General features: G+C 51.4%; 1 protein-coding gene across 2 annotated transcripts in view; it reads right to left on the bottom strand.

The window, feature by feature from the left end:
• Positions 1-6310: 6310 nt before the first annotated feature.
• Positions 6311-16092, bottom strand: part of LZTS3 (leucine zipper tumor suppressor family member 3) — a 49225-nt gene continuing 39443 nt past the window's right edge. Inside the window, exons 2-4 of one of the 2 annotated variants that reach the window (XM_068403878.1) lie at positions 12532-13020; positions 10056-10886; positions 6311-7284 (exon numbers count right to left, since the gene is read on the bottom strand). In XM_068403878.1, coding sequence (XP_068259979.1) covers positions 6574-7284; positions 10056-10886; positions 12532-12981 — 1992 coding nt within the window. In that variant the 5' untranslated portion in view covers positions 12982-13020 and the 3' untranslated portion in view covers positions 6311-6573. Of the gene's footprint in view, positions 7285-10055; positions 10887-12531; positions 13021-16092 lie in introns of those variants that run through there. The other variant, XM_068403879.1, reaches the window with a different exon arrangement.

The following is a 16092-nucleotide window of genomic DNA, read 5'->3' as shown; positions in this document are numbered from 1 at the left end:
AGAGCCCAGGGCTGGAGCTGTGAAGGTATTCAAGGGAACGTTGGCTTGCCTGCAGGTATCAGAGGTGGGAATAGTCCCTTTTAAACCTCTCTAGAAAAACCTATTGCTTTGTGACAGAAAGCAGAGACTTTCTGCCTGAGAAAACAGATCTGTAGAAGAGCTGTGGAAACACAACCCTGCGTTTCAGGGGTGGCCCAGGCTCCAGACCTGACATGATCCCCTTCACTGGGAGAAACAGGGAACAGGCTTATCCTGGAAATGCAGAAGCTCATTTCTGGTGTTGGAACACCCCATTGGGAGCCAACATCTGCAAACAGCTGGATGTGATCCCAGCCCCTCGATACATTGGGGATGAGGTGGCATGGGTGCTGCGTGCCCCTACAGACCAGGGATACTGATACGTCCCTCACACCCCTGCCTTTCCAGAGGGTGGAAGGACCAGGGAAGCCCCAGAGCTGGCTGGGTGTGGTGGTGTGATGGTGTGAAGCCCCATGCAGTGATCTCAAGTGATTGCAAGCCATGGGGACGTCCTTCAGCAAGAAGCAAGATTGCTCTGGGAGGTAAAGTAGGGCCAATCTAGCTGACATGGGAGTGATGGAGAGAAGAAGATCAGTAGTATGGAAAGCTCCTCTGAGGGCAGGGTCGGGACATGCCACTGTCAGTGGGGGTTTGGGCTTCAGCTCTGGATTGTTCAGATGTATCTGGGAGAGTACTGGGAGAGGCACTGGCTGCTCCTGGGATGATGGGGATGGTGATGATCTAAAAGGAGGCAGGGGAGTCTGGAGAGCTGGGGCAGAGGAGTAGCAGGACACAGGCAACATGATGAGCAGCTCTTCTTGATGAAAAGTAGCTCAGAAAGTGACTTTCAAACCACGAGGAGCAAAGACCATGGTGCCTTCACCTCGGAACATGGTTCCCTGGTAAGGAGGGTGCTGAGGGTGGCATGTGGTGAGCTGGGGAGAGGACACCAAGGGGGCAGCCAGCAGGACCACCAGCTGAGGGATACAGATTTTCCTGGCCAATTCACACTGAGCCAGAACAAGCCCTTGACTGGACCCTGTAGCAGCATCTGCTGCTAAAGTAGAGGAGACCTGTGGCCCTGAAGACAAGTGTAATGCTTTGGCATGCATCCTCTGTTCTCCCCAAGAGAAAAAGGGAGCTGCATCCATCCATCCTGCCTGCTGGGAACAGCCCCTGGTCCACGCTGTCCCTGGGCACCGCGTGGAGCTGGTTGGCACAGCCATGGAGGATACTGGTGTAACCAACTGGGGACAATCAGCTCACCCAAGAGCTCCTCTCTACCCTGTCCTATCTAGCACAGGCAAGGCCCCTCATGGCCCTCCAAACCTTCCCAGGTGGGACACAGGGAAATCAAAGCCCTCTCCTGCTCCTGCCAGCATTCATTCCCCCTTTCCAGCCCACACTGGCCTCATCCCTCCCCAGGAAAGCTGGGAGGCAGCTCCAAGCATGCAGCCCAGCACCCTCCAGAGATCTTTGGTCATGTTGCTCATGAGCTCGCTGTCTTGAGCAAGCTATAAATGCCTCTGCGAGGTACAGGAGTGGGGTGGGTCGGTCCTTTCCATGGGCAGAGCTCACGGGCAGTAGGGCTCATGGGGGACACCACTGGGAGCCACTGGCTGCGAGGGGTTTTGGTGCAACCGAGGATGGGCAGAGGGGACTTCAGCCTTAACCAGGGGACAACGGCAGATCCTGGCTCAGGATGACAGCACGCATCAAAGCAGGACTGAGCTTGTCTCTTCGTTTAATCATCGTATACACAGAGCTGGGCTGGTTTTTACATCCAAGTACACTTGTCTCCATATAACGTAGCAGAGTAAGAGCAGCAATTCGATTCCTGGTTTGAGTGTGGAAGCCCGGAGGTGATCTCCCTCCAGCATGACACCAGCAACAGGAATGGTGCGGCCGGCTGCCACGAGACAGCGGCAGAAGAGAAGTGGGACTGTGTGAAGCACAACAAGGTGCAACGGTTGCAGGATTCACACCCAGGGTGGGACGGGAGTGCAGGCCCAGCTGGGTCGGCATCTTACAGAGACAGCAGCCGACCTCGAAATGATGGTGGAGCAAAGCAACCCCCCTCGCAGGAGGTGGTAAGAGGGGCTGCTTAGACCTTCCCTGGCACCAGGGTACCATTCTAAGCCCAGATCCTCATGGATGGTAATTGCTGAAGCTGATTGGTGTCCTCTGTTTGCTCATATAATGATCACATGGACATGCCTGGAGCATGACTTGGTTGCCCACGCATGGGTGATGTGCCCAGGGAGGTGGTGGAGTCACCATCTCTGGATGTGTTTAAGAAAAGACTGGACATGGCACTTAGTGCTCTAGTTGTCAACTCTAGTTGACATGGTGGTGTCAGGGCAACGGTTGAACTCGATGGTCCCAGAGGTCTCTTCCAACCTGGTTGATTCTGTGATTCTGTGACTAGAGATGCTCCAGGTATTCCCACCACTGGCCTGGCTCTCCCATAGGTCTTGGATCGTATTGGCCAGCCCCATGTATCAGGTATCCCAGCGTTATCTCTAATGTCCCTGGACCCCACCTGTGGACAACTGACCTGGGACCCTTGTGACCACAGCTTTTGCTGTTGGCCAATGGCAAGTTAGAGATGACTTGTTTCGGTGGAGACACTAACCACGTGCAATATTTTGAGGGCAGTACTTGGAGAATTAGATGTGAGGCAGTACATCACACTGAATCCCATCAGCTCCAGAGGTGGCTGAGCAAAGGTGGAAGAGACAGCTGGGTTATGGTCAAGCCCGAACTCTGAGGTGAGTTTCATGGGACAGGCACATTTTATCAGGCCTGCCTGAGCCTCCGAGAGACAAGATGTCAACCTCCTTGGCCATTCCCAGGATATGTCATCAAAACGCCAGTGTGGCACCCTTTGGCTGTCTTGCTCCAAGGCTAAGACCCCAGGGCCTCAACGCAGACCAAGCTTGTGATGGGAGACTTCATCCAGTCAGTGGGTAAAAGTGTTGAGGTCTGGAAGGAGCTAGGTGAGCTCCCGTCTGGGCCAGACCTGGGCATAAACAACAGGAACCCAGGTGTCCCACCACCATTTTGCTCCATCTCTGCTGAGCGAAGGGTAGGCACCTCTGAGAGAGACTGCTTACCAGTATGTGACCGCACAGTGCTAGCACGTGGGAGAGGACCTGGTGGGAAGCAGTGCATCCAGTTGTGGGGAGGATTCCTGAAGAGCAGGAATCCTTCATGGCAGTTTGGCTGGGGCACTTGCCAGAAACATCTGTATTTTATGTCACCGTAGCACTGGGGGGTGGTTTCTGCAGGACGACTGAGGGCTTGGGGGATGCTGGGTGAATCCCAAGAGAGGGAAAACCACCATCAGAAGCACAGTGTCTTAATGGGTGTCTGCAAGGCTCTCTGTCATCCAGGGAATGGCCACCATCGAGGTTGCTCAAATCTGGATTGAAACTCTAGATCAAAGTGAGGCAGTGAAGAAGGTGGTGAAGGGAGTGTACCTTTTCTCCTCCAAGGTGAAAAATCTCTCCTTACTGCTCCTGCTCCATCCCAAGTGCACCCTGATGGATGCACTGTGGGGCCACTGAGTCCCTGGGCAGTCTAGCACCATCCAGCAGTCAAGACAAACCTGTATGCCTCCAGGTTTCACTGGGTCCATCAAGACACACTCATTCCTGGCACCACTGCAAAAAAAGATCTAGGAAAAAGATGATGGAGCAAGCCTGGCATGCTGGAGGGCTTGGCTGGTTGCTGCCTGGATCCAGGTATGTGGGGAGGCCAGACAAGCCCCTGCTTCTCCTGCCCGTGGATCAGCAAGGAGCTCTGGTGAGAAGGTGTCCCATAGGGTGATGCCAGTGTCCATTCCTCTTGAATGTTAGCGCAGAGGGGAATTGCAGTGTACTCCTCTTCAACAGCAAATCCTTGAAACTCAATCACTCTGGGTGTTCTTGAGCCACCAACTGAGACACTGTTTCTGCGATGGTTAGTGGGAAACCAACCTCAATATCAGTGGGGCCAGGAGGAGCAAAGGTGGAAATGACCCTCCAGGTGATATGGAAAGAGAGGCACAGAAAGCCAGGATGACGCAAGACACCAAATCTCCAACCCTGGTATTGTGGGATGTTTGAGTCCATCTCGTGGCCCAGTGTATGAAATGGAGGAAGCTCTAGTATTTTCCTGGCCAAGTCTAAGTTTGCACAGCACATGAGTATCTCGCTTGGCATGGCCAAGTCTGCTGCTGGGTGACACCATCAGGCAGCTGCCCTCCTTCCTCAGTGGGGAGCGTGGGCTGATGTCCAAGAGCATTGGAGCATCTGCAGGATTCATAGTGGGACTCATCTCCACACCTTCAGGGGTCAGACCTGACCTCGTGTCCCTTTCTGTGGCTGGTGCTGGGAGAGGGGCTTAGCCTGAGCTGTCCTGGCGCTTTCCAGGCTGATGGGTTGTGTCTTCCTCCAGCTCCAAAGGCACAGGCAGAAGCGGTGGGAAGAGCCAGGTGCCCTCAACTAGGGTGTTGAAATGCTCAGGTCTCATCACACATCTCCATTTTCTACAGCTCCAGGGATCACTGCCAGCCACCAGCAGTTCCTGCCCAGTAATAGTGTCTGTTGACTTTGGCTGGAGGTGGGTGGGATTAACTGGAGTCTCCTCTCTCCTGCTCAGCCTCTTTGCTCAGTCTGGAACTCACCCCAACAACGTTTGATACCAACTTGAAGGTCAGACCTGGTGAGGGAGATGGGGGAGCTTTTGGGGGAGCAAACATGGAAAGTGAGTAGCTTCAGGGCTTTTGTTTGGAAGGTCTTCAGCCCTCCAACACCCTGAGGTTCTTCCTTGGTATGCAGATGAACTGCAATCTGGCCAAACTCTCCCTGGAGTCACCTCACAGACATTCCAAGACGTCCTGGTGCTCATTCTAGCTTTATTCTCCTAGCTGCTCCCTGGGACAAAGAGCCAAAATCCCCCCTTGCGCTGATCCTTTGGCCACTGCCCGGTCAGTGCAAACTCCACTTTGCAACATTTTTTACTCTTTTCTGCGGATCACGGTAAAAAAGTGTCCGTGAAAGGGAGAGCCAGACCCCCTTTGCCCACCTTTTAAAGCTGAATGCTGGTTTTTGATGCCATTCTCAGTGACTAGGATTTGGTTATTATTCTGCCAGGGCATAAGCGCTGGCGTCATCTTAAGCATTTGGGTGGTGTCAGGGCAACGGTTGGACTCGATGATCCCAGAGGTCTCTTCCAACCTGGTTGATTCTGTGATTCTGTGATTTTCCCTTCTTATGACTGCTTTCATGCTCAGAGTTAGCAGCTGAATATTTTCTTAAGCTAAGCCTGTGTTGTCTCTGTCCCTGGAGTACGTGATGCCACGTGGGATCGCCATGGGCGCTGTTTGAAGTGGCCGTGCTGAAGGCTAACGCTCGCCCCGTTGCAGTCTAGCAGTAATGCAGATGTGTGCTCACTGCAGCTCCTGAGCGAGGCTCGGATGCCGTTGTTTAAGGAGACCCTGGACTGAGAGAGTGCACTGAAGCATCACTCATTTGGGAATGGGGTAACACAGTTGCCCACTGTTGGGGCAAATTGCTAAAGCTTCAGTTTGCATAAACATCTCGCAGGTTTGGAGGCTTCCCCAAACCTTGATTCCATTGACTTTGGGAAGTAAAAGGACTCTTGGGAAGGGAAACTAGCTTGGATTTCCAAGTTTTTTTCTTGCTGTAGCCAGCTTGAGTATATGGTAAGAATAGGGGGACCAAGGCAGAGGTGGGAGGGTGTTTCTGCTCCCAGGGTTGGTCACAACCCAGGAGAGAAGTGGAACTGCAGAAGGAAACCACAATGAAATGAAAACGCAGCATATGTCAAGCTCTGCTGAGCCTCCAAAGAGGCTCCTGCTGGGTGATCATTCCTTGTTGGCTTATGTTACCAGGACAGGCTCATCCTGCTCCTCAAGGATGTCCTAACCTCTTGCAACCATGGTAGCCACTGGCTGGCAAGAGGGAGTCATCTAGTAGAGATATGTCTGGTTTCACTGAAATCAGTGGCCAACCTCCCACTGACTTCACTAAGACCACCGTCTAGACAGGATACTGGATGTGGAACAGTGAGTTTACTCATGATCCCGAGAGCTTTGCTCCGTTAGCCAATGTGGCTAAAAATCCTCTGAAAAAAAACCCCACCTGCCACTTTGAACTGTTTTGCTGCACGTAAATGCTTGGAAAACCAAAGAAACCAAGTACAACCCTCCAAAACAACCAACCAAAGAGGGGTGAATTGTAGGAGAGGGGATGGCAGCCTCTAGTGAAGTAATAGTCACGGCAGATTACAGAAGAGCCAATTGACCCTCACCAGCTGTACTAGGAGAAAAACCAGAAGAGATGTCGCATTATCGATAGAAAACCAACGCACATCCACAGTTATTGTACCTACAGAGCACAGAAGTATAGAGTAAGGGTGATGGAGCTTGGTGTGAGCAGACTCACACCGCTCCTGTGGTAGTGTATTATCCTTCGGAAGATCACTGGCTTGAGTAGGTAGTACATGCACAGCAGTAAAAAAATTATGTTGTATTGTCTTGGTCCCACCTCAGATCTCGGTGGACTCTATTCGCTCTAGTCTGGAGGGAGTCCATGTTTTTTTCTCCTCGGTGTGCGGGGGGCTGGTGGCCTTCGTGTTCATCTCGTTCACCTTGTGCTCCAGGAGCTGGTTCTTCTGGTACATCTCCACGTAGTTCAGTTGCAGCTGCTTCTGGTACTTGATGACTTTCTCCTTCTCTTCTTGCCATGTGCGTCGCTCCTCCTCGAAGTCCATCACCTGCTGCTCCCGCTGCTGCCGCTCCAGCTTCAGCTCCATCTGGAGCCGCTCCACCTCCTTCCGCAGCGTGTTGACGCTGTCCTCGCTCTGCCGCTGCATCTTGGCTTCATCGCTCTCGCAAGCCAGCGGGTCCCGCAGCTTCTCACCAAGGTCCCCACCAAAAGGCCCTGGAGGTCCCATGCTGGCAAGTGTCCGCTTCAGGCCAGAGACCTCCAGCTCACAGTGGTTCAGCTTTTCCCTCAGCACCTGGACCTCGCTCATCTTCCGCTGCAGCTCGCTCTCGCAGATCTCCAGGTTGACGCTCTTTGAGCTGTAGGAGTCCTTCAGGGTGAGGATCTGCTCCTCCTTCTCCCGTAGGAAGTTCTTACCTTCCTTGAGCTGCGTCCGCAGTCCCACAATCTCGTTCAGCTTCTGGGAGACATCCGCTTGGGAGTCCTTCAGCTGCTGCTTGAGCAGGGAGATCTCACCCGCCTTCTGGCACACCTGCGGGGAGAGCATCCATGAGGCAGGAGAAAGGCAGTGAGGAGTCACCACCACTGCTTGTCCCCTGCACTGCCCGTGAAGCATCTGTGTGGCCTCGCATTGGCAGGAGGCTCAGGTAATGGAGGGGACAGCCAGTGACGCTGCTCAAGGACTGAGTTCCAGTCTTCACCAGGACCCAGACCATGACAAAGACCTAGAGGTTGTCCTCACATTTGTGGGGGAGATTTGGTGTTTCTTCCTGGCTCTCAGGGACCTGATGCTGTTCCCAGCTGGAGCTGACCGAACAGCTAAGCTAAGTGCTGTGATCCTCACCAGTGGTGAGTGGACACTGAAGCTTCCCTCCCTGCATTCATCTTACTCACCCAACCGCAAGCATGTGCTGCTTGACCCCAAACCCTCTGCTCTCAGCAGGAGTTTTCCCCCTGACCTCAATGGGATCTGAACCTTGAACAAGCCCGAGACAGAAACATCTCAGATCCACAGACCACCCAGGCGCTCCTGAGCACTGGGAGTGTAGGACAGGATGAAGAGACAGTAGATATTACTTACTTGTCCTATGACACTTTCCTTCCCAAAGACTCCTGAAGAGCCCAGTTGACTGAATTTTAGGGTTCACTTCACTGGGGACAGCGCAGGGACTGGTAGCTATTTAGTTCTTTTGGGGCAGGGCATGAAGAGTGACAGCCCCTCTGGCAAAGATCAAGGAGAGAGCTGCAACCCACTCTTGCTGAAATGGGACTACCATGCACTGTCCTTGGGCACTGGAGCTTCAGGTTTCATCCTGGCTGGCTGTAGCCTCACCCCTGTGGTAGGGTACGCAAGCCCAGTGTGCTGCAGTGTGTATTTGCATTGCGTAGGTGTCACCATTCAATATGACACTCCTCTACGCCTGCGTAGTCCACCAAAGGTGACAGTTGCATGAATAGTTGTGGGTAATGGAAGGGAACCATAAAAATGACCAAACCCTCATTTTACCATGAACTCCTCAGCTGTCAGGGCTCTGCACTGGCAGATCTCATCTCTCTACTGTGGACGAATGCAGAGAGAAACAGCCCCTACCTATGCTGGCAGGAGTCTGGGCTAGGGAGCGGCATCAAGGAACCATCAGTGATCAGAGAGGATAGGCATAATTAAAAATAGATTCAGTAGCCACCTCCAGACCGGGGTGTCCCATCCTCCTGAAGCTCCTGTCTCTTATCACACATGAAGTGCTTGGCTTTTCATCCCTCTTGTGGTGCCTGCAAGGTCCCTTGCTGCTCTGGTCCTGTTGGGTCAATGCTCCTGAAACAATCTCTCCTCTCCACTGCCTTCATTCCAATCTCCACCTTTCTCTCCTATAGAGGACTTGCCTGGTGCATGGTGTTGAGCAAGACCTTGAAGCTCAGCTATCAGGACAGTCCAGTGCTTACTACGAATAGCTGAAGAACTGGGAGACATACCCAGTCACTTCCTACTGCTAGCAGCTTTCCCTGGAGCTGACAGCCGTGGTGGTTCCCCATGCAGACCTAACTCTGTGAGTGCCTACATCCACACCAGCACTTGTCTGCAGCAGATGCAGAACCGTTTCACGCTGGTTGAGCTGTAGTTAAAGTGGCGTAGTTACAGCCTAGCTAAAAGACCTGCACAGTTTACTGGAAGTGCTCTCCGTGGGCTAGCTCTTCCCAAAAGGCAGAGAAATGCATGATGAAGAACGGCTTGGACAGGAATTAACTTACAGATTAAAACACTTAATGTTAGCCTCTACTTGGGTGCTGTGGAGATCTTGGCAGTGCAGCCCATGGAGCCTGGAGAGCAAGCCAACAAGTGTAGGTGTCTACAAATTTTAGGTGTCTTGATCCACAAGCTGAGTTCCTACCTTTACATCGATATCACTGGGTTAGCTGTTGCAGACAGAACTCTAGCAGTGAGGCAAATAATCAAAACCCCATCTGCAGTTTTACTGGTGCAAAATCAGGGAACTTTCCAGACCTAACTTGTTGGAAGACACAAAAGACCAGGGCAGACCAGCTGGCCAAAGGAGGCATCAGTGGCAATGCAGCCTGCTTCTTCTGGGATGTAACTTGCAGAGATTTTACAGAAAGCCTCTAATAAGCTCTGCTGAACATCTGCAAATAGCACATTTCAGAGCCTAATTAATCCCAGCTTCATTGACTTTCCATCAGGATTAGCAGAATAGGGTCTTCTTGATTCTAGAGCTACGTTTTGCCTCTGCACTCTTTAATAAATTTAAAGTTTCTAGCCAGCCCATGGAAGGATTAAAATTCTTCATATGATCAAGCTGGGGAAAAAAATGCTAGGACTGGCTATACAAACAGTCTTTGATAAAATGTTCTAAAAATAGAAACAGTAGAAAAAATATGTAAGACTCAAAAGGAGAACTAAAAAGAGGAATTTGCCTTTCAGCCTTTTAGAGAGATAAACTTATTAGCAACTGAAAACAGTGTCCTACAATGGAAAGCATGAGTTAGACTTGGCTGTCGGTATCATTCTTAGCTCACTTGCTTTATATCTTAAATAAAAAAGAAAATCAAATATTTGAAAAACGGTTTCAAGGTTTGCCCGAACGCAGATGTTCGAAGAATTTAATTAAAATAGACTTAAACCCATTTTTGGTAGGCACAAATACCTGTATGGAAAGACCTGTATTCACTGAAACTGGATTCAAATGTCACACGTTGGAGTGACCTGACTGGGAAGCCAAGTTATTATTTTGGGCTATCAGAGCCCTCAGTGAAAACCTCCCTCAAGGTCTGTTACAACAAGGCTCTTACCTCCCACTTGGTCTCTTCAATCTTTGGGAGAAACTCAGCTTGTTCCTTCTTGAAAGCCACAAATTTCTTCTCCAGCTCCTCTCGTTGCTGGAGGAGTTGTCCCATATCATCTTGGAGTTTTTTTTTCTCTTGCTGGAGCTTGAAGATTTGGAGCTGCAAGGCCTGCTGAGCCCGCTGCGCCTTTTTGGAGACCTGTTGCAATTTGTTGGCATAATTTTGCCTCAGGTCCTCCATTTCCCTCTCCCAGATCTTCTGCTTCTCCTCGAACACTTGGAAGATGGCTGCCTCACTTTTGTCCAAGTTCCTTCGCATCTGGAGGACCTCCTGCTCCTTCTCCCACAGCCGGTCTTCCAGGTCTTGGATGATGTCGTCGGTTGAAGGCGAGTGGAAAGGCATTGTTTCGTTGAGATGGTTCAGTCTGTTGAACGAAGACGTACTCTTGCTCGAAGACCGCCCGCTGTCTGAGGTAGATATCCCGTTGTATCCTGCGATGTTCTTGTCCATGTAGGTTGTACCGATGCGGTTGATGTGGCTCGTGGAGGCGCTCATCGGACCCACGTGCTGGCTGTAGCCTGTCCCATACGTGGGCAGGCTCGTTAATGAGTTACGGCCTGAATCCGAAAGGCCCCCCACTTGGTTTGTAGTCCTGTTAAGGCTGCTCTTGTCGAGCCCGCTTTTGGGTGCCGAGGGGCTATTGCTGTTGGCGTGGTTCAAGCTCTTTCTGTTCTCTGTCACCCCGTTGCTCTGCGGCGGGCAGAGGTTCTGCATGGAATGGAAGTTTTTAGGAACTACTGGTTTAAAGGCTGAGGGTCTAACTAAGGGCTCATTGCTCTGCAAAAGGAAAAAGGACCACGCATCAAACACAGCAGAAGCTCGGTAACAACATGCACAAGAGATACATCAGCACAGGCTGGGGCTGGTGGAGCTAAGACATCTTGGGCTAGCTCCATATTTCTCGGCCTTATTACACCCTGGGCCATTTAGGATTTAACATGAGGGAACCTGTGGTCACTTGTAGGGCAATGCTTTGTCTTCCCTCACCCCAACTGAAAAATAAAAATCTTGACTCACCCCAAATCTGCATGATTTTCCCCTAGAATACTCCTTGGGTCCCCTTAGTGCTCTTTGCAAGAAGGAGGGCTGCCACCTGCCTACCATTCCTGATCAAAACAACTCTTTGATTTTGTCAGATTATATTTTGAAGGACTTCCAGTGCTGAGGGTGCATTTCCCTCTTGCTCAAAAGTGAATTGAACCCTTGGATTAGCAGCCGTTCTGCCCCAGGAGCATCACGTATCCCTCCTGCCAGCAGTGATCTCTCCCCTGTGTGGACATCATGTCCTGCTTATGGTCAGACAGGAACAGGTAGGAGCTGTGACCCCAGCAGTGACACCAGGTAAATAACATGCTGAAGCTGTTCTTCATTTGACCATTTGTGTTTTCTGCGTCCCTAAGCAATGCTGGGGGGAGAATGGATCGCAGCTGCAGAGGATTTAGAGAGGATTTTAAAACCTTGCACATTCCTCACCCTGTGAATGCATCTACAGAAACAAAATTTTCCTCCCCTACTGCAGGTTGGGCTTCAGGTGAAAATTAACCCAGAGGAAGCTGCCTTGTATTGGCAAAGGTGTTTTGAAAATGCCTTCCAGGAGAAACAGAACGAACCCTGGTGAGCAGGGAAGGTTGGAGACCAAAAACCTGGCACCTGGCGTGTGGGACTTAGATGGACTACAGGGGTGGGTGGATTAACAACCCAGGAGACAAGGCCACCAGAAGAAATAATACTGCACAAGGCAGCGTCCCCAGGACAGAAATTATGGCAGTCGCTGGAGCAGAGCAGCAGGCTACATGAAACACGTTGGCTCTGGGGCTCTGCTCCTCCAGGCCTGGGAGCTGTTTGCTCCCTGAAGCCGATGTGAGCCACGAGGACTGGGCTTGGATGGGCGATAATGCTTACAGGGGTTGTTGTCAAGCCTTGTCAACTTGTCCCTCACAAGGAGCACTGGGATTTTGAACAGATGCTCATAGCTGCTTTCAAACAACACCTTTTGGTGGCAGTGGGCTGTTGGAGATTGCCTATAAATGGCACAGAACATGAGTGGGACTTGGATGCTGGACCTACTGAAACGAGAGCCAACTCCATCTCCCTCCCCATCAATCCCCATCAATCAGGGAGGTAGGCACAGCATCTCAGGTAGGTTGGAATAGCCAGTGACTTAAATACAGGCTTAAATGAGCTGGAAACTTAGCTGTGGAAGACTTGTGATCATGCTTGTGGGTTCCTCCAAGAACTAACATTCCCCTTTGCTCAACCCCCTGAAAGTAATAAGAATTATATCATCTGTACATAAAAATGATGCCATCTACATAGTAAGAATTAGAGTGTCAGGATTGCACCATTGCCCAAGGCTTCCTGGTCTGTGTTTTGAGAGGTGTGCCAGGGTCATCACAGTGCTCCAGGAGGTGGGGATTCTCACCTGCTCTAGTTTGCCAGAGACTGGCAATATCTTTGGTGGGTTACTGGGCTCTCGGTATTGGGGAGGAGGCGGCATGTTCTTCTCGTTGTTGGTGGTCACGTTCCCGCAGATGTCCATCTTCACCTTCTCGTTCTTGCGCAGGTCGCCGTTGATGTAGAGAGAATTGGAGACCTTCTCCGACTTGTATGTCTTCTCCTCACCGGAGTAGCGGTTGGAGATCTCCCGCATGGAGTACCCATTGCGAGACCCCTCCGTCTGCCGGCCGCTGATCTGCGTCCGGGTCCCCACGCTCTTCATGGCGAACTCTTGGTCATTGGCAACTCCGCTGCCCACGCTCCCCATGGTGCTGTGGGAGGTGGGTTGGGGTGGCCGGGGAGCAAAACCGTGGAAGTTCTCTGGGTTGGGGTATGTCGGGTCACTAAGAACAGGCAGTGTCTCTAGCGTGGCCATGGCAACGCAGAGGTGAGGTGGAGGCACAGGTCAGTGGCACTGGGAGAAGGAGGAAAAGGAAAGGACTGTTAAAGAGATGCCATTTATCTCTTTGCAGATCAACATCGTGCAGAGATGAGCAAATCTCTGGGCTGGGTGATGCAAGGACAGGAGCTGTCATGCCTCAGTATATGGTATGGAGCAGACGATGAGGCTGTCCTTCTCTCTGTGACCCCCAGCCCCCCTTGGAAGAGCAGTGTGCAGTGCTCCTCCAAATCCCACTCACTGCTATGCAAAAGAGCTGCTCTTAAGCCTCTCAGTCCAAGGGTTGGTTGGGTTCTCCTAGGGCAGGGGGCTGCATGGGTTTTAGAGGGCACAGCTCTACAGCATTGGTTGGACATGACCATTTGCAGTTCCCGATCTTGAATTATGTCTGTCACTTTTCCCGGGGTTGAACAAGCTTGTGTAACCATGGGGCTGGAGGGTTTCCAGCCCTGGTCCCTCTGTAGGCTCATACACTATTGCTCCCTCCAGCGCATCCCTTAGGGGTAATTCAACAGGGCTTAAGCAACACACTTTCCATCTCTTCCTTGGGAGTGTTGTCCCATGGACTTGAGCTTTTAAAAAGATGCTTTTGTCCAGGTGTCATCCTAAATTTTCTTTTAAACCTTTATTCCCCTATTCCATTTTATTCTTACCTAGGCTGCACCTTGGTTTAGCCAAAAGTAGGCCACGGGGAGTGGATAACATGCAGATAATGGTTTTAACAGTTGCCTTTGACCTGGTCATTCCATTTCCTCTCCCACTGGGACCAGTCCTCATAACACAGAATCACAGAATCAATCAGGTTGGAAGAGCCCTCTGGGATCATCTAGTCCAACCGTTGCCCTGACACCACCATGGCAACTAGACCATGGCACTAAGTGCCATGTCCAGTCTTTTCTTAAACACCTCCAGAGATGGTGACTCCACCACCTCCCTGGGCAGCCCCTTCCAATGGCTAATGACCCTTGCTGAGAAGAAATTCTTCCTAATGTCTAACCTGAACCTCCCCTGGCGAAGCTTGAGGCTGTGTCCTCTTGTCCTATTGCTAGTTGCCCAGGAGAAGAGGCCAACTCCCACTTCACTACAACCTCCCTTCAGGTAGTTGTAGACAGCAATAAGGTCACCAATGTCTAAGTGCTCTTCCTCAGCTCCATCACCGTCTCGAAACCCAGTCGTGCAATTTCAGCCTTGGCTTCATAGGTGCCCAGGCCTATTTACCTCTGTGTTTTTGGGAAATTTAATCCTGCTCTGGCAGGGGGATGGGGCTAGATGATCTTTCGAGGTCCCTTCCAATCCCTAACATTCTGTGATTCTGTGAAATTCCCCAAATACTGGTGGTTGCATAGGTGCTGAATTTATTATCAGCTGAGGCAGTCAAGGTCCAGAGCTACTGGTGCTAAGACAGGTCTCACATGGGGACAATTTATAACTTCCTAAAAGCCTTTTGAAAGTCCCTTCTGAAAGTCCCAGCTGAAAATCAAGCTGTTTCTGCACTCTGGGACACAGCAGTATGGATCTGGTCTGCACTGCCCCACTGCCCTCCTGAGGGTGGGTGACAAAGCCTCTGCAGTCATGCCCCAGCATGGACTGGGACTAGGGAAAAAAAGTGGATTTGTTTGTCTCAACGGGATTTCTTTAGTTACAGAAAGCCATGGGTTTTCCCTGATGGGTGCACCCATAAAACAGGAGCTTTGGGGAAGCTGCTCCATGTTGAGCTGAGCTGGAGCAGAAGATGGAGATCTTGCAGAGAGTGACTGCATTCCACACGAGTCCCATTCCCTCCCCTGAGGCGTTAACTCCATCCTCTGTAATGCAATCAGCCCCACAGAGACGTAAAATCTCACTTAAGGAAATAAAAAACCCACAACAAGTTTTTTTTGGTTGCTTCCTTGAATAATGGAGAATTTGAACCCGTCCCAGCTAAGGATCTCATCACCACAGGGAAGGGAGAAGATGCATTGCAAAGTTTGGGTGATTGCAATGAATCCTGGGGTCTCTGTGTTTGGGGAAGGACTCTCACAGCTCAACCCAGTCACTGGTGCATGAGTGTCCAGGCACCTGGGGGGGGTCTATATGTCCTCCCAGTGCCGCTCCAGAAAGGCTTGGGTCTCCCTGGGGCCGTGCCCCATATCTGCCAGCCTGTGCAGGTGTCTCTGATACCTTCAGACTGGACACAGCTGAAGCCTGGAGGAGCAGGGTCAGCGGCACGTGGACAGCTGTAGACACTTAGCTGACCAGTGTCCACCCAACCCTACTGAGTTCATTGGCTTCATCCCCATGGCCCAGGAAGGCTGCTTTTTTTTTGTTTCCCAGGAGCCTTCAGTTCCAGGTTTCCCAGGATAAACGATCCTGGTAGCATGGGGACTAAAACAGGATTAGGGGCAGTGGGAGGTGCAGGTTTCTCCCTGGATAAAAGAGGGATAACAAAAGTGGTGCCCTTTGGGGAGAGGTTCAGTGGTGAGGGGGCTCAGGCGGGGCCAGCAGGTAGGGGAGCTGGAGAAAATCCCCATTTCAGTGGGGTTTTCCCTGTTCTTGGGGTAGGGATGTTAAATCAGCCCTTCCCAAGTACAGCAGGAGAGCTGGGTTTATTTCCCTGGAGAGCTAGCTTAGGTCTAGAGCTCAGCTCTGCTGTGGTGCCTCACAGGGTCTTGCTATTTGCACTAATAATGGAATGGAAAAGAAAAATTAAAAAGGTTAAAGCAGGGTCTGCGCTGCTCGACTTCGCTTTTATTAAATCGCATTTCTGGAGGCTTCTGCCCGTAGCCTCCTCCCTTTTTCCAGTGTCCTGATCTGCTCACAGAAAACTGCCCTGGCTGAAATACGGCCTGAGTGTCGTGGGGCTGGCGGACAGACATGGCACACTGCTGAGCTGGCAGAGCTCCTCGGGGGCAGAGCAGGGTATGGAGGTAGTCACAGAGGGAAAAAGCGGTTCAAGGAGGTGCTCTGGTGAAAGCCACGGTCCCAGCTGAACTCCTGTTGAGGTGTGAAGGAGCTTCCGTGGTCTGAGACACACCAGATGTGTCCCTTCACGGACAGGGGACAAGGTAGCTGCGAGGCAGAGGAGGACGTGCCTGGTGATGTAACCTT

This window comes from Nyctibius grandis, chromosome 6, assembly GCF_013368605.1.
Source record: "Nyctibius grandis isolate bNycGra1 chromosome 6, bNycGra1.pri, whole genome shotgun sequence".
NCBI lineage: Eukaryota > Metazoa > Chordata > Aves > Nyctibiiformes > Nyctibiidae > Nyctibius > Nyctibius grandis.
The sequence above is the reverse complement of the archived record's forward strand: the minus strand, read 5'-3'. Positions and strand labels throughout refer to the sequence as shown.